The sequence below is a fragment of the Belonocnema kinseyi genome, chromosome 2 (assembly GCF_010883055.1).
Source record: "Belonocnema kinseyi isolate 2016_QV_RU_SX_M_011 chromosome 2, B_treatae_v1, whole genome shotgun sequence".
Classification (NCBI taxonomy): domain Eukaryota; kingdom Metazoa; phylum Arthropoda; class Insecta; order Hymenoptera; family Cynipidae; genus Belonocnema; species Belonocnema kinseyi.
In genome coordinates, this window is record NC_046658.1 from 75,318,597 (window position 1) to 75,345,020 (window position 26,424).

Genomic DNA, 26,424 nt, shown 5'->3' on the forward strand with positions numbered 1-26,424 from the left:
TTATGAAATGTCCTAAAATATGTCGAGATCTTAAAAATCTTTGCTACATTGTTGTAAACTCTTTGAAATGTTCCAAAATATTGTGAGATTTTTGAAATCTTATTAAATATTTTGAAATCACTTTGAAATTTTAAAATCTATTTGAAATCTTTGTTAAATTTTGTAAATCTTCGCAAACATTTTGAAATTCTCGTGAAATCTTTTGAAATTTTCGTGAAATCTTTTAGTTTCTTGTAAAATCTTTAAAAATTTCTAAAATATTTTAAGATTTTTTAAAACCTTGTTAAATACTTGAAATCATCAAAATCTTCTAAATTTGTTGGAATTATAAAAAAATTTTGTGAATTTTTTTAAATATTTGTAAAATTGTTAAAATTCTCTATTTTTTTAAAAGGTGTAAAATTTATTTAAATTTTTGTGATACCTTTCCTACATTTTTTTAATCTTCTGAGATATTTGCAAGATTTGAATTCTGTGAAATCTTTTATATGTCATTGAAATCTTTAAAATCTTCTGAAATGTTTTGAAATTCTTGTAAAATATTTTGAAATATTTCGAAATTTTAAGAATGATTGAAATCTTTAAATCGTCTGAAATATTTTAAAATCTTTATAATCCTCGTGAAATCTTTGAAATCATATAACATCTTTGCAATCTTCAGAAACCTATTTGAATATTTGCTAAATCATGGTAATCTTTGGAAATAATTTGAAATTTTTTTTCATGGAAATATTCGCGAAATCTTAAAATATTTTGAAATCTATTGAATTTTTTAAAATCTTTGTGAAGTTTTTGTAAAATCTTCTGAAATATTTGGAAACCTTCGTGAAATCTTTGATATATTTTGTATTATTATCTTTATCATATCTTTGAAGTTTTTTGACATCGTTGAAATATTTTTAAATCTCTTAAAATAGTTGAAATCTTATGGAATCTGAAATTTTAGAAATCTTTGTTAAATTTATGAGATCTCCTAAAAGATATCGAGATCTTAGAAATTTTTGCTAAATTTTTAAAATCTTCGAAAACATTTTGAAATCCTATTGAAACCTTTTAAAATGTTTGACATTTTCGTGAAATATTTAAAATTTGTGTAAACTCTTTGAAATCTTCTAAAATATTGTGAGATTTTTGAAATATTTTGAAATCACTTTGAACTCTTAAAATCTATTTGAAATCTTTTTAAAATTTTTAAATCTTCTGAAGTCTATTGAAATCTTCAAAATCTTCTAATTTATTAGAATCTTTGTAATATTTTGAAATTGTTGTGAATTTTTTAGCTTTGTAAAATCTATGAAACCATTGTGCGATTTTGTAAAGCTTTGAAATCTTGAAATTATTTGAGTTTTTTGTGAAATCTGTCAAATATTTGTAAAATTTTTAAAATCTCCTAAAATATTTTGAAATGTTTGAAATCCTATAAAATCTTTGTAATCTTCTGAAATATTTTGAGATATATTTTTATTCATTGAAATTTTTTTGAAATTCTCTACAATATTTAGAAATCTATTGAGTTTTCTTTCAATCTTTGTGACATTTTTGTAAAATATTTCAAGTCATCTGAAACCCTTGTGAAATCATTGAAATCTTATTAAATATTTTTTAATTTTCTGAAATCTTTCTTTAACCCTTCAACTCTTCTGAAATGTTAAATTAATTTAAAACATTTTGTTAAATTAATATTTTGATATCTTTTTTTTAACATTGGAATCTTCTTGAAATCTTATGAAATATTTTGAAGTCTATTCGAATCTTTTGAAATATATTAAAATATTTCTTTAATCAATTAAATCTCTCGAGATCTTCGAAAACTTTCTTTAGCCATTGGGATATTCCTGAAATCTTATGAAATATTTTTTAATCTTTAAAATATATTGCAATTTTCTTAAATCTTTGTTTAACCATTGAAAGTTTCGTGAAATCTTCTAAGTTTTTTTAAACTTTGTGAAAATAGTTTTTAATCATTGAAATCTTTGAAATCTGGTATACAGTCAGAAGTTATGTGAAGAATGGCCAACCCCTTGAATAATAGGGGGATGAAACGAACCTATTAATTGATGATTACGATAAGGGTGATTTTCGTATATTCTTCCTTTTTATTCTCATCTTGCATACAATTATATACAATTTCTCTTTTTTCAAACAGTCCCTTTTTTGTGCTCGGACCATTTTCTCACCCACTCTGACAATTTTTATTAGAATATTCAATTTATAGCTCAAAATTACTCTCACCAAGAGCAAAAAAAAACAGACTGTGGTAAAAGCAAAATGCAATTTCAGAGTAATATCCAACTGTACTCCAAGACCATGTATTTTCAATTCAGATACAATGCGGGTACTTCTTAAAAAATAACATTATGAAAATTTTATTACAAATACGAGTATCTCGGCTTGATTGATATTCTTGATGAATATATTATAGAATAAACGGTTGTTCTTCACCATTAGGGTAAATGTGATGCAATTCAATTGAGCCGATTATCGTTATTTTACATTAAAAAAAAAAATATATATATATATATAGCACCGTTGTGATACTTTTACACACTCTATTTTACACACTGTAAAATCTACTTTCGCTACAGTAAAGCCATCGAAATGTGGAATGTTTTTTACAAAGTTTCAGTAAGAATTTACTACCGGGTAAAGCATCATAGAGAGGAGCACCGATTCGTTAATTCTATGTTGTATAAATACAATTGTGGTATTTATTATTAAAAAATATCAACACGCAATTAAGAAATACTACTCTAATTGATACGTGCATCAATGATTACACATTTTTTCGGCTTTTGCTACAGCCGCTGGAACACTCTCAGTGGTTTTTGAAGTGGTGCAAGGTCCCAGCAATTCCGGACAGGCTATTTTATTGCTTTCAATATCGTTCACTTTCTTCAGCAGATCGTAGTTTATGCGCTGAGTTATTCTGGAGTCCTTTCTGCGTATTACAAATTATTCACTTAAATTTGAAGGTCGATTTAAGAATTGCAAGGAGCTTTTGAATAAACCAGGGTGGTCACTGAAATTTTGAAAAAATTACTAACTTGTACTCTGGATGGCTGGTGACTTCTTTCCTGAGCCAAGAAGCGGTTGTCAACAGTTCCCCAGACGCTCGCCTTTGAATCAATTTCAAGTACCTTTGAACTGTACAATGCGTATCTGCATCAGCATCCATACTTGCGAGATAAGAGTCCACTAATGCTATTAAACCAGGAAATTCTCCTTCCTGATAATCACAAAAAAATTGATAGAAAAAAGTTTATTAGTACAGATTATACAAATAATGATAGCGAGCGGTTGATCACTCTTAAAATCTGGTGTAAAAGCATTTTTGAAATCTTTTGAAATCTTTGAAATCTTTTGAAACCTTCAAATATTTGTAAAATGTTTGAAGTCTTTTATCAGATTTAAAATATTTTAAAATTTTTTTAAATTGTTGACATCTATTGGAACCTTTGTAAAATCTTTGAAATCTTCCTTCAATAACTGAAATCTTTAAGGATCTTCTTAAACCTTGAAATCCTTGTAAAATCCTTCGTAATCTCCTGAAGTCTTTTGAAATCTTCTAAAATTGTTGACATCTGTTGAAATTTTTGTTAATTCTTTGAAATCTTTCTTTAATCATTGAAATTTCAGTGAATTCTTTTAAAATCTTCTAAAACCTTGAAATTTTTGTGAAAAATTTATGTCTTTTGAAATTTTGGTGAAATCTTTTTAAGTCTTTAAAATCTTGGAAATCTTTGTGAAATATTCCTTTATAATTGAAAACTTCGTGAAATCTTTAAAATCTTCTAAAGGCTTTTGATATCTGCAAAATATTTTTAAATGTTTTAAAATTATTGAGATCTATTGGAATTTTTGAAATCTTTTTAAAACTTTCTTTAATCATTGAAACCTTGCTGAAATATTTTTAAATCTTCCGAAATATTTCAACTCTTTTCAATTTTAAAATATTTTAAAAACTCTTAACAGTTTCGTGAATTATTTTTAAATTATTGTAAAATGTTTGAAAATTCTTAAAATCTTTCCAAAATCTTGTAAATCTTTACGAAATCTTGGATATCTTCTGAAATCTCTCTGAAATCTGTCTGAAATCTTTGAAATCTGTTGAAGGCTTTTGAGATCTTTAAAATATTAAAAAATTTTGTGAAATCATTGAAATCTTCTGAAATATTTTGATATAATTTAAAATCTTTGAAATCTATTGCAATCTTTCTGAAATCTTCGAGAAATATTTTAAATCTTCTGGAATATTTTGAAATCTATTAAAATCCTTGTAAAATTGTTGTGAAATGTGTAAAAATCTTTGTGAAATCTATAAAATCTTTGAAACCTTCTCAAAATAAGTTGATTTCATTGAAATCCTCGTGAGATATTTTTAATTTTCTGAAGTCTAATGGAATCTTTTAGAAATAATTGAAATGTTAGAAACCTTTGCTAAATTTTGGAAATCTTCGAAATTTGTGAAATATTTTTTAATTTTTGTAAAATCTATTAAATCTTTGCGAAATATTCGTGAAATTTTAGCAACTTTCTGCAATCTTTCTGAAATCTTTTAAGTCTTTCTTTAATAACTGAAATCTTCTGCAATATTCTGATATATATTGATATCTTTGAAATCTATTGCTATCTTTCTGAAACCTTCGTGAAATCTTTTTGAAATTTTCGAAATATTTTTCAGGCTTTTGACATCTTTAAAATGTTTTGAAATTTTTGTAAAATCTTTTAAAATAAATCTTTGAAATCTTGGTGAAATCTTTCTGAAATCTTTGGAAGACTTTTGACATATTTAAAATATTTTCAAAACTTTCGAGATTTTTGTGAAATCTTTAAAATCTTTGTTAAATATTTCTTTAATTATTGAAATCTTCTGAAATATGTTTATATACTTTGGAATCTTTGAAATATATTGCAATCTTTTTGAAATCTTCGTGAATTATATTTTTTATCTTCTTAAATATTTTTAAATCTTTTAAATCTTCTGAAATATATTGAAATCTATTGAAAGCTTTGTATTTTTTTTTAAATCTGTAAAAAGCTTTGTGAAATCTTTAAAATTTTCGCAAATACGTTGATTTAATTGAAATCCTTGTAAAACATTAGAAACTTTTAGAAATATTTGTATCTCTTCGTGAAATCTTTGAAATCTTCTGAAATATTTTGAAATTTTCTGAAATCTAATGGAATATTTCTGAAATCTTTGCTAAATTTTGGAAATCTTCGAAATTTGTGAAATATTTAAAAATCTTTGTATAATCTATGAAATCTTTGCAAAATCTGAGAAATCTTTGTGAAATCTTCTGAAGACTTCTGACATATTTAAAATATTTTCAAATCTTTCGAAATTTTTGTGAAATCTTTCAAGGCTTTGTTCAATATTTCTTTAATTATTGAAATCTTCAGAAATATGTTTATATACTTTGAAATCTTTGAAATATAATGTAATCTTTTTGAAATCTTCGTGAAATATTTTTAATCTGAAATATTTTAAAATCTTTTGGAATATTTTTTAAATCTTCTGACATATTTTGAAATATATTGAAATATTTGGGTTTTCTTTTAATCTGTAAAAAGCTTTGTGAAATCTTTAAAATCGTTTAAATCTTCTTAAGTATGCTGATTTTATTGAAATTCTTGTGAAATATTTGAAATTTTAGAAATATTTTTATATCTTCGTAAAATCTTTGAAATATTTTGAAATCTATTGGAATCTGTGTGAATTCATTGAAATTTTAGAAACTGTTGCTAAATTTTTGAAATCTTTTAAAATATTTTGAAATCTTCGAGATCTTCGGAAATTTTTTCTTTAGCCGTTTAAATCTTTTTGAAATTTCGAAATATTTTTCAAATCTTTTTTCAATCATAGACATTTTCGTAAAGTTTGTACGACGTCTTTGAAATATTTAAAAATATTTTGATATCTATTGGAATCTTTATGAAATTCTTGTGGAATCTTTAAAAATCTTTGAAATCTTCTGAAACATTTATAAATCTTATGAAATTTATCGAAACTTTGGTGAAATCTTTGCTTAATTTCCTAAATCTTCTGACATAGTTTAAAATCTGTTTGAATCTTCGAGATAATTCTTTAATCTTCGAAATCCTGAAATCTGGTATACATTCAAAAGTCGAGTGATCAACCCTTTGAATAGTAGGGACGAAGCGAACCTTTCCACTGATTATTTCGTTGATGGTGAATTCCGTGTATTCTTCTTTATTATTCTCATCTTGCTTACTTACAATATCTCGACGGAACCAAAATTTTTCTTTCCTCAGAGAGTCTCTTTTTTGTGCTCTGATCATGTTTTCATCCACTTTGCTAATTGGTATGAGAAGATTCAATTTATAGCTCAAAATGACTCTCGTCAAGAGCACGACAAAACAGACTATAGCAGCATTTTCAAAATCCGTGATTTGTACTTCACAAGGTCGAAATTCGACTCGCCAACCGATCGACGAATTTGGCGGGGGTGGTTTAAAACGCATTGTTTGCCAATTGGTCGATTGGATATTCTGTAATTTCAAATTAACTTCAATCAAAAAGTCCTAAAATCTCAACTCTAGAAGATTTATGTACTACTTTAGAGACCATCCAAAAAATACGTTAACAATTTTGGGCTACCCCCCCTCCCCCTCTGTAATTAACGCAGCCATTGAATAAACACAAATTTCGCTCCCAAAATGCTCTAAAAATAGAGGGAGTAAGGTGTTTTTTTAATGAAAATAGAGGAATAATTCCATAATGAATTCAATATGGAACGCTTTAAATTTTTAAGACTTCAAGTCGAGATATAATGCATTTTCAACGAAATAAATGAATTTCCAACCCCCCAAAAAAAGGAATTTTCGACAGTAAAAAATTATTATTTGACAAAAAAGTTGCATTCAGAACCAAACAGTTGAACTTTGAAGCAAAAGAGAAGCGTTTCCAAAAAATAGTTGAACTTTTAATCAAATACTTAAATTTTCGAGTAAAAAAAAACTAATTTTTTCAAGACAGTTGAATTTCCAACAAAAAAGTTAATTTTCAAACAAGAGGGATGACTTTTTTACAATAAAAGATCCATTTTAAATCCAAAAGGATGTATTTTGAACGAAATAGTTAAATTTTCGACAAAAAATATATTAAAAAAAAATAGTTGAATCCTCAACCATATCGATGAATTTTGAACAAAATAGTAATGCGTCGAAGGTAAAAAGTCGAGTTTTTTTTAAAGTTATATTTTAAACTGTGAAATATATCATGCATTTTCAACAAGATAGTGGATTTTAAATCAAGAAAAATATGAACTTTCAACCAAATAGTTTAATTTTAAACTAAAAAAGCTAAGTTTTCAACCAAATACGGAATCACTACATTTTTAGTTAAAAAAATTAACTTTCAACAATAAAAAGAAGCATTTTCAACAAGTTAAAATAAACAAAAAAAAAAGAATTTTAAAAAAGGTTGAATCGTCAACCAAAAAGATTAATTTTCGACAAAGTTAATTTTCTATCCCAAAAGAAGAATTTTCAACAAAATAAATGAATTTTAAAAAAGAATTGTTAAATTTTGAAGCCAAGAAGACGAATTATTTACAAAACAGTCGATTTTTCAAACTGTAAAATTATTATGTAAATAAAACAATAATTTTCTACCAAATAGTTATTTTTATCATACTGTTAAACCTGCGAGCCAAAAAGACGAATTTTCTACAAAAAAATTAAAACTGATGAATCTTCGGAAAAAAATACTTAGTAGTTTAAATTTAAACCAAGTACTTAACCCTTTTCATACAGAAGTATTTAGTTCGCAACGAAACAAGTAGCAGTTGATATTTTAACCAAAAAAGATCTTAATTTTCAGTTTAAAAAATTAGCCTTCAGTTAAAAAATTAATTTTCTACAAAAAATTAGGCGAATTTTCAACAAAAAAATTAATATTCAACCAAAAATTAAGACGAACTTTCAACAAAACAGTCCAACTTTTTACCAAACATAAGACGAATTTTCGTAGTCGAATTTTTAAGTAAGCTGTTGAATTCTGTACCAAAAAGATGCCTTTTTAACCAAAAAGTTGCATTTTCATCATAATAATTCAATATTTAACCAAATAGTAGAATTTATTACCAAAGGAGATGAATCACGAAGCAAAAATATATAAGAAAACTTTTTAGCAATTTTTTTCTAGCAATTTTTGGTCAAATTAATCATCAGGAAACGTATTCGGGATCACAGCGCAAAAAAAGATCAAAAAGGGAGAAATAGGCAAATTTTCTAAAAAAAGGGGAGGGGGTAGAAGAAAGATTAAACATTTCTTTTCACATGTCGAAAAGAACAAACAATATTTTTATAAGAAATGTAATATTTTAAAATAATTTAATATGATTTTTCCATTACTTCTGCGATTAAAGAATTTTTAAAAAATAGAATATACTCAGGGCGTTGAAAATCCATTCACAGTGATATGAAAAAGTGGGAGAAAAAATAAAATTAGTTAAATACACCATTTTTATATGTTCAGTGGAGCGAAGTAAAAATGCTCAAATTAATCGAATTGTTTGAGCTAAAGAACAACAATTTGTTAATATTTTCAATCGTTTAATATCTTTTATTCTCGTTTTTAAATATACAATTAAAATTTTTTTAATTAAAAAAAAAAATCTGCCTCATTAAAAATTTTTCAAAGTCTACATAAGCATGTTTTTTTCATGGTGTTAATAACGTTCGAAAATCGCAAAAAAACGAAACCCCAAAAAACCTAAATCACGACAATGTTTTTTTCCCCGAAAAAGCCAAATGACAACAGTTTTCTTTGGTTCAAGCAGAATAAATTTCAGGTTCGACATATTCAAAATTTTTTAAATGTGTACGTATGACTCAGTCTAAAAAAAAAACAGCTTTCTGCACATTTTTAAAAAAATGGTTATTGAACAAAAAAAAATATTTGTAAATATCATTCTTTTTTATTGTTCTTTACCAGTAAAAACTGTAAATGTAACAAATTCTTCATATTTTTTTAACCAAAAGAAAATATTTTAAATTTGAAATCGTTAAATTTAACTTTGTAGATTTCAAATGAAAACTTTTCACATTCTAATACTTATTTAAAAGTACTATATTTTTTGTAACTTCCCATTTTATATTGGATAACAGCTTCTATCTCCAGTATTTACATTTTCAACATACTTTAAAATGTTTCGGCTTCAAACTTTTTAAAGAGTATTTTTAATGATTCAGAACTGGAAGCTTGTAAACTATTGATTCATTAATAATTTACTTAAGTGCTATAACTGCTTTCATTATTATCCAATAATGGATACTCTGACTAATTTCAGACTATTTTTGACTATTTTTCATATATCATATATTTAAAGAGAAAAGTGAAAAAATGGGAAGTTTTTTGAGAATAGGAGAAAAGGGAGAATTTCCAGAACAAGGGGGGAACTAAAAAAAGGGGAAGACTTCCGCTGATCCCTTCTCCCTTTACCAAACCTAGGTTTTTCCCCACCCCTCCCCATTGATAAATTAGTTTATGGACGGTCTCTTACTTTCAATAAATTTTCTCACCTCAAAGTGATCCGTGTCCTCCAGATCATTTTGATGAACTTTCTCTGAAAATAGGGACACCGTGTCCCTGACAAATAAGTGTGCAACGTGTTGAGCAAGTAGCTTGTCGATTCCATTGTCCAATAGTTGCTTGTAAATCTCGTTGTCATACGTTAAAGGCACGTCATTGTATTTATCCCCTTCCTCGCTCAGATACGAGTCAATCGAATCGTACCTTGATTTACTAATTTTAAATTTATTCTCCTTCAGTGGTTTCAACCCACGCTCCTCTTGGGTTCTACAATCCACGGAACAAGATATCACGTTCCACCGAGAATCCGCGTCTGTTATATATCCTCGATAAAAGGGGGAAGCTGCTGTTAAAGCTAACTGAAAAACGTAAAAAATATTTCGTCAGATACGAAGAGATAATAAAATTTTTTTAAATCCTTAAGAACTTAAGAGCCCATGGTGTGTCTAAACGAACTTTAAATGGGAGTGACAAGAGAGGTTTTGTATTATTTTTTGGTTTCGTTCTAGAATGCCTTTAAGGTGGGTTTCCGTATGCGCGACTGAAGTCGCGCTACTTGATTTGCGCGAAACTAGTCGCGCGATTGATTCTTACGGGTTTCCTACGGGACGTCTGGAGACAAGCGACCAGGTCAATTTTCATTTCGTTGTCTGTAATCAGTCCAGTTTGAACGTCTGCTGCAGTAGGTTGTACAGTAGCACATGACAGCATGGATCAATTAATAATTTAATCTTCTCGAGGAAGAAGAAGAGGAAGTACTTCTTATGCTTTTATTGAACGAGACAAGTTGAAGTGAAATTCGAGAACTTTTTTTAAACAGGGAATCGGAGGGAATCCAGAAAATTTTAATTGAGCGGCATCTTTATAGAGATGACACAGTGTTCCGAAAATTTTTCCGCGTTAATATCAGCCAGTTTAATGACATTGGTTGAAGATCTTCAGATAATAACAAAATAAGGTTCAAATTCCTGTTAGAAATATTAATCAATTTTCTTTGAAATAAATAATTTAAAGAAATATTTAACAAGATTTAAAAACAAATTTTGATGCATAAATAACAACTTAACAATTAATAATTTTTAACTTCTGGTTTAAAAAGTGTCAATTAAAAAAAAATTGGAATCCATCAAGTTTTAATGCTTTTCTCTGAAATTGCTTAAAATTATATAATTTAATAAAAAATTTAATTAGTTGATTCATTCTTCAAATTAGAGCATTGAAAATTATAGCGTGGATTTTTTTTAACCTTCGATCTGTACAATTTATGAAAGTTAGAATTTTTTTATTTTGTAGTTTACCGACATTTATTGAAAAATTGGAACATTAAAAATTATTCTTTGTTTTTTGTCAATTAATTTTAAGGGTACATTTAAAAAGATTTAAATATTTAAGCAGAATTAAATAAATTGCAAAAAAGCAGCCTTGCGCCGAGAAAATATTTAAAAAGTGTAAAATAAAAACACACTTTTGAATATTCAAGTCGCGGCGGCTGGGCGGCTAGACTGCTTCTCGAGGAGTCTAATCGCCGCGATTTATAGCCGCCCTCGGAGTCCCTACCGTCGCGCGTTGGGTTCCGCGTATTAGGAAAGGGCACACAAAGATTCAGTGAGAAGCAGTCATAAACTGAAACGCGCGATTTGAGTAGCGCTGCTCCAGTCGCGCATACGGAAACCCACATTTAGAAACAATTTCGAAGAAAAATTAAAATCATGTGTGAACAAACAAAAGCGGAACGGGCTATAATGAGTTAGTTCCCACCCACCGTCAGACCTAAGATCTGCACTATAAAAGAGTTTCACTGCAATTTGCAAAAAAAGGATTTATTTTCGAAATAAGTGATGTTTAAAGTACAGAAATGATATTTATTCTTCATCTTAATATAAGTCTTGTATAATAAGTGTATTTTTACATATTTCTTAATGTACCTAACTTTACACCAACGTAAAAAACTACGTTTTTACAACAAAAAAAACGGCTCAAACATTTAGAAATAAAAAAAAAGAATAGCATTCAACATTTAGTTTGCATTGAAAACTTGAATTATACTTTATTTTTAAAAAGTAGGTTATTAGACGTGTAGCATAGTTTTGCGAAAAGAAACAGCTGGGTCTTAAATACTACAGCGAACAGTCAATGGCACCGGTACATACAGATTAAAAAAAAACTTGGAACAAATCAAGGTTAAAAAAAGTAACGATAATTTATCCAATAATTTATTAAAGGCTGTAAAATAATATAATAGTCAACATGTTTATTATTCATTTTTTGAGCCTATTACTTCTAAAAGCGAGGTGCATGAAAAATGATGTAAAAATAAACTTATTATACAAGATCCATATTAAAAAGAATAATAATAGTAGATAATGTACCTAGGCAGTAAAGTTGAATTTTATATGAGGATGCAGAATTTAACGTCTGAGCCAAATGCGAGGATGATGAAACGGAATCCGAGTATAAAACAACTTTATTGCCGTGGTGCATATTATACTTTCTCTGAAATAGGCAGAATTAGAGCTATTTTTGTAGAAAACGGCACTTGTACTGCTACGGGCGGCACGTAAAGTGACAGTAAGGGGGATGAAGTGAGTGAAAAAAGTGAAAGAAAAGAGTGAGAAGAATTCATTTTAAAATTATGTTAAACTATGAAGTGGATTTTGGACTTATAATGCCGCCCTACGCGCGTGCGTACGCGGTACAATCAAGCGCCATTTTCCAGAAAAAAAGCTTTTATTCTGCCTATTTCAGATAAATTTTCGTATGCACCACAACAGTAAAGTCGTTTTATGCACGGATAAATTAAATTTCTTTCTTCATCCTCGTATAAAGTTCAACTTTACTGCCTAGGTGCATAATCTACTATTTTGCTCTTTAAAAATATCTTATTTCGAAAATAAATCTATTTTTCCAAATTACTTTTAAAATTGACATTACAAGTAGCACAAATAAAAAAAGGCTCTAAGAATGGCTCTAATTTTGCTTCGAAATTGTTTCTAAAGCATTCTTGAACGAAACCCAAAAATAATATAAGACCTCTCTTTTCACCCCTATTTGAGTCCTTAATCAAGCTTCGGGGTAGTTAATCGCCGAAAAGTAAAAAAAGCGCGAATATATTTTATTGATAGAACATGTATTGGATATATGGGCCAATTCTTCGTCGATTTGCCTCAAACTCTTTAGAATAAATCAAAAATAAAAAAAAAATGTTTGCACATTACACATTGTCCATTCTGCAGAAACTGGACGGAACAGATTCAACCGATTCTTCTAAAAATTTCAGGAACATTTATTAAACGAAGCTTTAATGGTATTTTTTAGGAAATATTAATTTTTTAATTATTTCTACAGGTATTTTAGTTTTTATCAACAAAATTTGATTTGTTGGCAGTTTAATCGACCACTGACATCCAAATTTCAAGATTAATTCACGAGATGAAGCTTCAGTGTCACATGTTTAGAATTTTTAATTTTTAAATTACTATTTCAGTTATATTTCAGAGATATTTCAGTTTTTAAGATGTACAGTCGTTCTACAGCCTACAATTTTGAACCGATTCGTCTACATTTTTTATGATAAACTCATTATTTCTAGAGATATTTCACTTTGAGTGCCTAAAATTCGATTTTTAGCAGTTTAATCTACCCCCAAATCGTATAAAAAGTTAAAGACAAATAGACTGCATAAAGCTCCGGTACAATTTTTTAATAAATCTTAATTCATTAATTTTTTTTAGAGATACTTAAAGGATGGAAATACATACCTAGATAACCAACATTTTCCAAAACTGAGTGTATTCCATGAAAAAATTCTTTAAAAACCAAATTTACGTTGGCTTAAAAGGATTTGTTTAAATTATCATTTTTAATAAAGTAATAAAAAAATGTGAATTAAAATTTTAGTTTAAATTTTATCTTGGTATTTAGGCATGACAATGTTCTTCTTCTCCCCTTTAGCATCCATATTTCTTAAAACTATTATAGTTTATTGAAAAAATCTCTTTTTGTAGGCCTTTCAGCTAAGAATCGACTGTCTTAGCGTCCGCATATCTAGGGAGTGAGTTTTTATTTTTATTGAACTTGTGATCTCGAAAGTAGATGTTTGCCTAATCTTTAAATGGTGATTTCGATTGAACAGAATGTTTTTTCAATTATGAAAAATTTCGATTTTTTTGGTTATCTAGTTATGTACAGCCATGTTTAATTTGACAATTTATGCAGAAAATCGACTTTTTAATAATCAGGATGGCCGCAAAACTGCATTTTCAAAATTCCTTGACTTTTCCGTAGCTAATTTCTCATTTTCCCTGACCAATAATATTTAAAGACGAAAGTTCTAATCTTGCAACATATTTAATTGAGAATTTTTTATGAATGAAATAAACCAATTTTAAATTTTAATGCATAAATATGTAATTTTCTATTCTTAGGACTGCCACATCTTAATTTAATTGAAAAAAGTAAAAAAATACTAATTTATAACATAAAACGTAACTAAAAGTAACTAATCTGCATTAATAATGTGACTAATATTCTTTTGAATTTAAAATAATTCGAAGAAATTTACAAGGTTTCCAAGTGAATTTGAAAGAATTCAAGATACATTTGCAAGACATTCCAAGTATAAGTTAAATACAAAAAAAAATTAAATGAATTGGGAAAATATTTAAAAATCAAAAAAAATTATATTGATTTTAATAAAACTAGAGTGAATTTAGACGAATTTGACGGAAATGTTAAGAATTCGATGAAATTAGTTAAAAATTCATGATGAATTAAGAAAAATCAAGTGAATTGAAAACAATTCAAAAATATGAAAAATGCATGCAGTTAATTTAGAAGAATTTAAGTGAATTAAAAAAATAGCAACAGAAATATTTAAAAATCTCTTCAAATCTTTTAAATCCTACAAAATTCCTCACTTCTTGTGGATTAATTTTTTGAAATACATTGAAATATGAATTTTAATTATTTTTTTAATTAAAAAGAATTCGATGAAATTTGAACGGATTCCGGGTGAATTTTTAAAATTCAAATGAATCATGAAAGAGTGGATTAAAGAAGTGAATTTAAAAACATGTAAGATAAATTGCGAAAATTGATAGGATATTCCAAATTATTTGAAAAAAGTTGAAAAAAAATCTTTTAAAATCTTTGATATCGTACGAAATCAATCACTGCTTGTGAATAAATTCTTTAAAATCCATTAAAATATTATAAAATCCCGTGAAATTCTATGAAATATGACATTTCCTGTAAACCTGACAAATTTATTCAAATATGTTAAGAGCATTTAAGATCCATTAAAATTATTGAAATCCTGGGAAATCGTATAAAATCTCTTGAAATCTGTTTAAATATTCTAAAACCTTATAGATCCTATAAAATCATTCCATATCATCCGAAATTCTATTAAGATATTTTAAACCACATGCTAAATTTTTTAAGTCACTTAAAATCATTTTATTAAATTTTTTGAAATTTCTTGAACCTTTTTAAATCTCATAAAAATCCCTTTGAATCTCCTAAAATACCCTAAAGTATTTCAAAGCCTTTTAAATATTTTGAAACTTTTTAAAACTCTTCAAAATGATCTAGAATCTTTTAAAATATCCTATACCTTTTTGAATCCTTCACCATTTTTTTTTGAAATCCTTTTGAAATGTTGTAAAGCTCCTGAAAGTTCCTTGGGATTCAAAAAAATACCCTGATATTTTTTAAATCTTTCGAAGTTTTTTGAGATGCCTTGAAAATTTCTTGGAATATTTAAAAATATCCTAAAATGTTCAATATTCTTCCAATTCTTTATAAATAAGGTCCGACTATATTTTATACAACCCTAGAAAATCTATTAAAATACCTTGCGAAATTTTAACATCCCTTAAAATAATTGAAATTATCAGAAATCTTATAAAATCCCTTGGAATCTTTTAAAATATCCTAAAATCTTATAGGTCCTATAAAGTCGTTCTATATTTTTTTAAATTCTAGGAAATTCTTTAAAACATCATGAAAATTGGTTCAAATCCCTTAAAATCATTCAAATCTTTAGAAATTTTTCAACCTCTTGAAAATGCCTTGGAATCTTTTAAAACTTCCTAAAATATTTCAAAGCCTTTGAAATTTTTAAAAACTTTTTTAAGCTTTTGAAATACCTTGCTATATTTTAAAATAGCCAGAAGTATTTCATACCCCTTAAAATCTTTTAAAATCCCTTGAAACTTTTTTAATCTTCTGAAAAATCCATGGAATTTTTAAAAATACCCTTAAATATTTCATAGGAGTTGAGAATAATTCAGATTTATTACAAAAAAGTGACTAAAGTGTTCTTTTCATTTTTTAAAGTGACTGTATTGATTTTATCTTAAAAGTAACTAAAAAGTGATTTTAAATAAAACTACTAAAAGTGACTGTGTGGCAGCCCTGATTATTGTTGAAAGTAACTTAAAGTACTTCTTACAGAAAATCTCTGACCTTGGCCATTTTTTTCAAAATCCTTGCCTTTCCCTGACCAAAAATTCCCTGATTTTTTCCCAATTGCTAAGCTTTTATTGATTGAGGAGGCTCAGAGACCGGAGCCTGCACTGGTCAATATTAAATTAAATAATTAATTCAAAAATTTAAATAAATAAAGAAGTGAAGTCTCACTGAAAAACACCGACGATGCATAAAATTCCGGCCAAGTAAGCAGTTATCAGTACACAATCAACATAGTTTGTATAATAACAATTTTCCAAGTAATTGTAAAAGATACCTAAATTAACTTTTTTATTTAAATTCATAAAATTACATAAATTTTTAGAATCTATTAAAAGGGAAAAAATGAAAACTTGGCGGGATTATCATTATTAAAAAAAAAGAAAGAAAATCTCGCCAAGTTTTTTTCCCTTTTAATATAGTCTAAAAATATCTGTAACTTCATCAATTTATATATTTTTTGTATTTTTTTAAAATGTATTATTTGTATCGTAGATATTTTGGTGAGACTATTAATTTTAAAACAAATTCCCAATTTTTTGTTGCTTACCATGATTGGACAGAGAGGAGTAAGTTGATCGTACAAGGTTCGAGCTTCCTGAATATTGCAAGCCTGGAAAGTAAGTTGCAAACAGCAACAGCCCATTCCAAATCCCATTGCGTCCATATAAACATGATCTTCTTTTGCTGCTCCTTCACTCGATCTATCATCACCAAGTTCAGCCAAATTTTCTTTGAAAGGACTGGGAGTTTTTTCATCCTTGTAAACTAACAATTATTATAATAAAATACAAGTATAGGATTGCTACAGAAGTCCGGTTTCAAAATTCAATGACTTTTCCAGATTGTCTCGGTCTACGTTTGAGAAAGAGAAAAGGGCTTTTCAGTAATATTACTGAATTCTAAATAATTCTCATTAATATTATAAGATTCTAAAAAACTCTAGAATTATATTCATATTGTTTGCATCTTTCTCTAAAAAACGAGTGTTTCGTGATAATCTCGAAATCATTTTTGTCACTCCTCCTCAATGCCGATTGGGCAATATGAAAAACTTGAAGAAAGGAATGCTGCTAAATTCAGAGACAGAATTAAGAATTCAGTTTCAATTGAAGGGCAGTGACAAAGAATATTACTTTTGTTTGCATAATAAAAGTGACAACAATTTTAGATTTACTAACGTAAAATTTTATTATTCAACCAAAGCCAAACATATTCCGCAGAGATAAAAATTGGTATTTTTGCAACAGGTGAAAAATTACCATTTTCCAACATTTTCATTGTACTATTTAAATTGAAATAATTATTCTTCAAAACTAAAACTTACCCAAACAGATAAATTACATTTTCAGTTGAAATATTTAATTTTCAAACCAGGAAAAAGAAATTTTCAACAAAACAGTTAAATTTTTCACCAAAGTGATGAGTTTTAAATGTTGAATTAAACCAAAATTACAAATTTTCAATAATTATTTGAATTCTTATCCAAAACAAACTAATTTCCAAACGAAAAAGAGACATCTTTAACAAAAAAGTTGAATTTGTAACCCGAAAATATGTATTTTCTACCAAAATAATTGAATTTCCAATCTAAAAAAAAACACGAAAAAGGAATTTTCAACTAAAAAAGACCAATTTTCTAACAAAAATTAAATAGCTATATTTTCAGTAGGGAAAATTAATTTTCAAAAAAATAGTTAAAGTGTTAAGCAAAGAAATTGATTTTTAACTAAATTAATTTTCAACCAAGAAATGCAAAATAGACGAACTTCTAACAAAATAGTTGAATTTTCCACCAAACAGATACATTTTCAACCAAGAAGATCAAATGTCTATCAAAAAAGATAAATTTTCGACCAAAAATAGAAGTTAAATTTGCATTGAAAAAGTATATTTCCAAGAAAAAAAAATCCGATGAATGAAGTGAATGAGTGACTAAGCAGATTATTATTTTGCCACAAAATACATTTTTGCAAAGGATGAATAATTAACAAAAATAATTAATCTTCAACCAAAAAATGCATTTTTAACCCAATAGTTGAATTTTTAACCCAAAGGGTAATCAAATTTACAACAAAATAGTTGAATTTTCAATCAAATGGATAAACTTTCAACCAAGAAGGTTAAATTTCTATAAAAGATTTTTTTACCAAAAATAGAATACATTTTCAGTACAAAAAATTAATTTTCAATCAAGAAAATAACTTTAAATCAATAAAATGAATAAGTTATTCAGAAGATTAACATTATAACACAAAAGACAAAGTTTGAATAAAATACAGAATTTTTCAACACCAAATAGCTGGATTTTAAACTGAGGAAGATCAATGTTAAACCAAACATGAAATAGGTTAATTTTCAGTTCACACGAGTAGTTTACAATAATACATTTTTAACCAAAAACTTTCAACGAAATAGTTAACCTTTCAACAAAAAAGGGGTTTCCCTTAAATAGCCAACTTTTGAAGCGAAATTCGTCATATTACAGGATAAAGGTATAAATGGAAGTTAAATTTTTTAAAGAACAAGAAAAAATTAAACGTTTGTGGTAAGTTTTAATTTTCAAAACTATTAATTAAATGTAAATATTGCAATGAAAATATAGAAAAAATTGATTTTTTTCATTTATTGTAATTATATCATTTTCGCTGTTAATTAACAATAAAGTTACTCAATTGTAATCGTATCAAATATAAATTAAAATACTGCTGTGTGCGTCTGTCATTATTAAATAAAATGTTACATTATAGATCTTGAATTTTTCTCAGCTTCATCATGCACATATGAATGTCACATTTTTCTTATTCTTTAACTTTAAAAATAACATTTTTGATAAAATAATATACTAATTTAATACATTTATGTGATAAATATGTCCACAAAATGTGGCAAATGGAATATTATAGAAAATTCTAATCAAATCCAAATAGTAGAATTTAATTATACTTTGATGAATATTTCATCTGTATAAGAAAAATAATCAGCTGATTTTAAAGAATTGTGAGTGAAAGAAAATAATTGCGTCATATTATTTTGAAAATTTGAAATTCATGGTAAAGTGCTAGGTATATACATTTTTCAGACTTTGAAATAGGTGCGACCAAAAAAGTTTCAGTCATTTTTTTCCAAATTTCATGACTGCCAGGTCTAGAAAGTAGAAAACAAAAAATTAAAAGGGATTCATAACTTACTGGGAATGTTAATTGCAACTTTTTCTCCCCTTCGTTGTCTGATATTTCTCGTCAGAGTTTTAAAGCGTGGATGACCACCGAAAATAGCCTCATCAGGAAAAAATAAACTCCTGGATGCCCCGGAATTTGGTGTTGGGTTTGCAGGTGGGTCTGTGAAATCAGGCGATCCCAATCTGCATTGTAATTTTTGACCAAAAGGGAATCTCACTTTATTAATCAATTAAGTAAGTAAAATAATTCTAACTAAAATGTGGCCCTTCCAATCGAGGAATAAAATCCTCGGTCATTTCCCGGTTCGCAAAGATTGTTTACATTTATTTTAAAATCGTAAACATTTGTTTACATTTTTTTCATTGAATTAAAAAACTCTTTTGAACATTAAAATTTTGTAATTGAAGATTACAAATTTTCTAAATCGAGCGCATAAAATGGAATCTTTTAATAGAGCCTAGTTGAAAATTTTGAAATATATGCCATTAAACTGAAAAATTTTAAACTTTTATAAATGGAACAGCTTAAAGATTCCCAGTTAGAAACTATAAATTTCCCTATCATTTTGAATGGTCTACACTCTACATCAATGTTTATACTAATCCCCTGTTTCAACTCATATTGATAAAAATGTTAAAAATAAAAAATGTCCGTCTTCCAATTCAGTGAAAAATGGTTAATAAAGCTTTCAATTAAAAAAACAAACAATTATTAACCAAAATTTCAATTTCTCCGCCACAATAAAAATGTTAAAAAATAAAAAGTTCCCACTGTCAGTTCAGAAAAAATTTACATAAATTTTTTCCTTTAAACTCAATAAAAATTTTGAAAATAAAAATTTTTCTTTTGAAATTCAGAATAAAAATTAATTCCCAATACTTAATATCTTCCAATTAAATAAAAATTTTTAGAAATTATTCTTCTTACAATTCATAAAATGCTAAAAACCAAAATTTCCTAATTTCCAACTCAATAAGAATCTTAAAAATATAAAATTTACCTCTGCCAATTCAAAAAAATTAAATTTACTTGTTTCCAACTCACAAAAAATAAAAAAAATGCAACATTGTCCCGCCTTCAACTCAATACAAATAAAAAAAAGTTCCTCTTCATAGTCGGTAAAAAATACCACAAATTCTTTAATTTCGTTAAAAATTAAAATTGTGGAGTTCGAACGTTTTTTACACATAAATCCTTTCAAGTTGAATTATTTTAATTTAAAGTCAATTGAAATTAATAATGGGTCAATTCCTGTTCATACATCATAATTCAGCACAGCCACTTACGAATAAAAAATTAATCAAATTAAACAAATAAAATGTAAGAAATTTAAATTAGATTAAAATCCTATTTAACATCCAATAATCAAATTGATGCAAACTCCTGTTAAAAATCTGTTCGTGGGTGCTGTCAATTTCTACCATTTAAATTTTTCTTACCTTAATAAGGGTACTGTACGAGTACCGAAACGTTGGTAATGCAATTTTATTTATTTTTAATTTGCATTTTTAATGTTATTTTATTGTAATTGGATGATAATAAAAATAACAAAGGCGAAAGAAAGAAAAAAAGAAGGAAGGGGATGTGGTTGGCTGCCTTCTCATTTTTCTTTCCTCTTTTTTATTTTTGTCCGAAAATTTTTTTTCAGATTACAATAGAATTTTTTGTTTTTATTTATTCGTTGTGGTCCAAATTTGGTGGTTGGATTCTTGTTTTTAACAGGAGTTTGCATCAAAATAAACAATTAAAATCTTAAGTTTCAAAGTTTTTAGCACTCGGAAGATTCATGGTTTTATATTTATTAAATTCAGTTTCAAATTGTTTAATTTTGAATATTTTATTCACAAATGTTTTTTTAAATGAACAGTTAAACATTAATAAAGATTAGAAAAGGGAATATTTTAGACTAATAAAATATTTGAATAGGATTTAAAATTTAATGAAAAATCGTTCAATTATGAATCAATTGATTTGAAATTATTTTAAAATCGAAAATCGTTTATAAACTTTCAATCGGACGTTTTAGTTTATTTATCTACTAATAATTTCAAATTCAAACAGTTTCATTTTCAACGTTAAAATCTGTAAATTGTTTAATTTTTAAAAGATTTAGAATCCTCTGGTAAAGTCAATTATTGTTCGACATTTAATGCTTGGAATATACAAATATATAATATATAAGTAACACTACAGTTCAGTTTCAAAATTAATTTAGTAACTTTGTAATTTTTCAGGTCTTCAAGTGGAAATTTTTCGAAATAAATGTTTCTAGAATTACGTATTTATTATAAGCTGAATGATTTTATAACTAACAAAAAATACAAATTGCACTTGATATTGAAAAAAAAAGTTTAAATCGAGCTTATTAGAGGTAAATGTTTCGTACCGTGGAAAGTTAGTTAATTTCATCAAGGCTTCGTTTGGTTGAAGCAATTTTGCAGCTTCCTGTCTTCTATATTGCATATTTGCCTCGACGACATTGAAATGAGCGAGCAATCCTCCATAGGGTTTTCCTGGAGTTCCTTCAATCATATAGGCACCATACTCTGGACGCCAGAGAGATTTGACATTTCTGATGGGAAAATAAAGAGATTTGTCGAATCTTCAGGAATATAATAAAATAAGGTATTTTCTGGAAATTGTTATTTTCATACTCTGGATTTTTTCGTTCCTCTTCTGTAAGTTGGGTCAGAATCTCTTCCGCCCGCAGAGAGACCTTTGCTGTTTTCTTATCATCGTCAAATTTAACCAAAATGTACTCTACCTGAAATTTGTTTGATCTTCACTTTTAAATATTTAACTCTCATAAGTTCTTAAAAGTAAATTTATATCACCAAAGAGTTGACTGGATCATGAAAGAAGAGTCTAGGTAAAAAGGGAAATTTTATTTTCTTAAGAAAAAATAAAATAACGGCGAATTCGATTCAAAAGCCATGATTTTTCTCGATAACGGGATAGCTGCAAGTCAGTGAAAACCTGCAAATCCGGGCAAAGTCGGGGATTTTAAAAAAGAAATGCGAAATTCAATAAAGTAACCCAAGTGTTACACACTATTGAATTCAGGTCTTCTGAATCCTCTTAGTCATATTTTAGGGTATTTTAAAAGATTCCGGAGAATTTTCAATGATTTGAAAGGATTGGAGGGTATTTTTAAAACAAACCAGGAATTTTTAAGAGTTTCAAACAATTTTCTAAGCATTTGAATGATTTTAAGGGATATAAAAAATTTTTCTATGGGGTTTTAAATAATTTACTAGAATTTCAGAAGATGTGGAATAATTCTATGGGATCTATAAGATTTTAGCATTTATTAAGACATTCCAAGGGATTTAATGAGATTTTTGAGGTTTTTAAAGATATTGACGGATTCCAAAAGTTCTCAAGGTGTTTTAATAAACTGTCCAGGATTTCATGAAATATCATAATATTTCATGTAATTTCGCAATATTTTAATGGATTTCGAAGAAATTATTCACGAGAATTGAGGGATTTCAAAGATTTGAGGAGATTTTTAACGAATCCAAAGGATTTTAAATTCCGGTTTAAACATTAAAAAAAAATATTATAAATAAATATTGTAAAGTGTCATGAAAAATGATGTGAATATAACATTTTATCAGTTGTTTTTAATTCAATATTCAACTGTAGACAATTGAAGACAATTTAAAATTGAATTTTCAGCAGTTTAATTTTCAACGTTTGAAAATGGAAAAAAAATTAAAAATTCTAATGTTACAAACTCAATGTTAATTTTTTGTCGATTTTCAACCGTTTAAAATTAAATTTTCAAATTCCTTTAATTTTTATCACCTGCAATTCAAGAAAGAGCTCTACATGAGAATTCGATAAATAAACATTTCAATCCATAAATCAAATTAATTTTTTTGCATTAGAAAGTTATCTCTTTTGGTTCAAAAATAAGAATCTTTGTGGAAAATTCATATTTTCGGGTTGGGAATTCAAATGCTATGTCGAAAAATCGTCTTTTCGGCTTGAACAGTTCTTCAACAGTTTGGTTAAAATTGTTTTTCTTTCATGGCTCAAAAATCTTTCTTAGTTGAAAATTCAACAATTTTGGTAGGAAATTAAACTACTGGTTTAGAAATTAACTTTTTTGTTAAATATTCATATTTTCGGGATGAAAATTCATCTGCTTTTCAGAAAATTTGTATTTTTTGCTTAAAACTTCAACAATTTGGTTGAAATTGTTTTTCTTTCTTGATTGAAAAATCTTTCTTAGTTGAAAATTTAACGCTTTTGTTCAATTTCATCTTTTTGGTTCGAAACTTCATTTTTTTGGTCCTTTTCATAAGCATTTTTTTAATCGTCCTTTAGGTTAAAAATTCAACTGTTTCGTTGAAAATTAATCTAATTTAGTTAGAAATTCAACTACTTGCTTGGAAGTTGAAATACCTGGTCAAAAATTCATTTTTCTGTTTGAAAATTTATCATTTTTAATTGATAATTGAATCATTTGCTGGAAAATTCATGTATAGTATTAAAATTCATTCTTTTAGGTAGAAAATTAATTTGCTTAGTTGGGAATTTATCGATAATAAACTTTAATTTATGAACTATAATTTTCGAGAACAAACTATAAACATTCTAAAATGTAAATAAAACAAGTCACCGACTAAAATTAAAGTTGAATGGAAGCGGATGTAGCTTTTCTAATATTTATATTATTTATTAAATTTTATATTACTTTAAAACTAAGCATATATTTTAATTGAATAATTAGAAATCTAAAATAAGGAATACAATATAAGCGCGCTTTTTTTCTATTCTATCTAATTTTTAATAAATTTTTTTGAGCAATGTAGTTAAATTTTCTACTGAAATAAATACACTTTTAGTTAAAAAAATATTCTCAACAAAATAGTTTTATTTTAAAAAAGAGATGAATTTTCAATTAAAATGATGAATCTTCAAACAAAAATTAATGCACAAAGTGACAAAATGTTTTTACCGGTAAAGTCACCATCCTGAAAATAGACTGTGGTAGTCATGAGAATGAAGAATGAAAAATTCATAAATTTAAATAAAAAACGATTTTACTATATTTTAAAAAGATTCTATAGTAAAAAGTGTTACAAGATTAGAATCTTGGTCTTTAAATAGTAACGGTCAGGAAAAACGAAAACTTAGGGAAAAATCAGGGCCTTTTGAAAATAAAATTTTGCGGTTCCAATTCTGAGTGCCAAATTATCCCGAAAAAAACAATTCTTACACTGACGAAAATAAACGTAATTATTGCTTAAACAGGGAATTTAAATATGATATATTTCAAAACAGGTTCAACTTTTTATCTTTGTATTCTATTTGCTGGTTTTATATTCTTGACTTACTGTTTTTTTCGATAATTACTTCAGGCATAGTTTATGTTGTTAGATATAGGAATGAAAAATGTGAAGGTAATGAGATAGCAGTAAGGTAATATTTACTACCAAGCGTTACATTGCATCAACTTATAGTCCGGTTAGAGATAGCGAACTAAGGATTATTAAACTTTCATGATAGTTATATAAAGCTGATTATTTTCTTTTCAAGTTTTAATCATATCTATTTTCATTACATTTCTGGACATTCGTTATTATTTTATGCGTAACATTCACAATTGTTGTACGACTGACAATAGTTTCAGGTTCATTAAATATATTTGTAAAAATGTTAAAAATTGATTCAGATTTTCGAGCACTACAAAAGAAGGTTTATTTTACTATAAATATTTAAATTTCAGTGAAAAATTCAATATATAAAAATCGCGCATGGCTTTTTAAAAACTTGAATGAAACCAATGTGAACGATTTTTGAATGGGAAATTACTCCTAATTATAAGAAATCATTTGGGTTGACAAAAAGTATGAAAAGTATTCTTGCAATGAATGTCGTTTCGCAGTTTCTTTATGCAAATTGGAAAAATTTTAGCGAGAACATGATAAATGATGGAAAGTTACAAGTGACATTTTTTCGCAGTATTACCTCATCGCCCCATTTGAGTACGTCGCCTTGCCTATCCCGAAGTCTTTTATACAGGTTAATAAATTGTATAACCCCATGCTTTCGAACGTGATCAGCGAGTTTTTTCGTTTCTTCCCAACTGAGTGGACTTCCCTCAGAAAGTAAACCCATTTTATTATTTTCAGGGAGTTCGAAATTTACCGCTATAAGTTAAAATTCGGAAAAAACCGATCCGATTCGATCGAATCCGAGTGTCCAGGTCTATCAACATGCGAGAACGAGGGAGAAAATCCAACGGAATTTTAAGAATGTTTATTATATGTTAAAACGATTAATTAAGCACTAAATCAAGTTCTTGTCTCTCACGATTGAAAAATGGAACACTTCACTGGGGGCAAGCAACAATTCGTCTTTTTGTAAAACACTTGCTGTAGAATAGTTTTGGTTGCTCCGAAATAAAACGTGCAAAAGAGTTTTTGATTTTGATAACGAAAAGCGAACTAAGTAGAACGTGTTTGGCACTTCTCTGGTTTCTGCTATGGAATATTTAAGCCTTTCCCACGAAAGACAGGAATTATGTTAATTTAGAAATTCCGGAGTATTATTCTTGCTTCCAGACACTTCCAGAGCTCGAACTGGTTCAGTGTGCACTGTCAGACTATCCTCGTGTTAAGTCGTGAGCTCATCAGGGCCGGCTCAAGTTTATAAAAGGGGAAGGGATTCTCCAGCTACATACTTTCGGAAATAACGAAATTGAACTTTGAATGTTTAGTCAAGAAAAGGGGAATTAAGGATCATTAGGGTACTAGCTACACTCTGCAAAGTATACTTTTTGGAGTTATAACTTGTACCTTAATGATCCTTAATTTCCCTTTGCTTCATTAAACATTTAAATGGTTCGTTTTACTATTTAGAAAGTAAACTTAAACTTTAATTAAATAAAGTAACAAATAAACTTAACTAAACTATTTATTATTTAAATAAAACCTTAAGGGCATGTGACACAGCTAATTACCTATATTACCGACGACAGTTTCTCAGTTCACTGAATGTTTTTTTGAACCTAAGAACTTTTTTTGTAAATAAAATATCGAGCTGAAACTTTGGGAAATATATTAGAGCACAATAGGGTACGTTTAGGTACTGCATTTTGGTAGGAACTTCACTGAAAATTATTTCATCTTTTTTCTGAAACTCAACATTTTTTGAACGTTCGAACTTTTTTTATACATAAAATATCGGTCTCAAACT

General features: G+C 27.3%; 1 protein-coding gene across 1 annotated transcript; it reads right to left on the reverse strand.

The window, feature by feature from the left end:
• Positions 1-2,278: 2,278 nt before the first annotated feature.
• Positions 2,279-25,838, reverse strand: LOC117167497 (glutamate--cysteine ligase catalytic subunit). The gene is made up of 9 exons (XM_033352483.1): positions 25,195-25,838; positions 21,867-21,976; positions 21,599-21,784; positions 19,222-19,394; positions 16,581-16,798; positions 9,550-9,918; positions 6,169-6,513; positions 3,045-3,226; positions 2,279-2,938 (listed from the first exon to the last, which is right to left on the reverse strand). The coding sequence occupies exons 1-9, from the start codon at positions 25,342-25,344 to the stop codon at positions 2,767-2,769; spliced, it is 1,905 nt and encodes a 634-aa protein (XP_033208374.1). The 5' UTR covers positions 25,345-25,838; the 3' UTR covers positions 2,279-2,766.
• Between the last annotated feature and the right edge of the window lie 586 nt (positions 25,839-26,424).

Bases quoted from the DNA above. Each gene is read 5' to 3' on its own strand.
- LOC117167497 (XM_033352483.1), bottom strand. From the start codon at position 25,344: ATGGGTTTACTTTCTGAGGGAAGTCCACTCAGTTGGGAAGAAACGAAA. The intron at 3,227-6,168 runs GTTCGCTTCGTC...TGTGATTATCAG, and splicing joins ACGAAATAATCAGTGGAAAG to GAAGGAGAATTTCCTGGTTT. The intron at 2,939-3,044 runs GTTAGTAATTTT...TGTAATACGCAG, and splicing joins ACCAGCCATCCAGAGTACAA to AAAGGACTCCAGAATAACTC.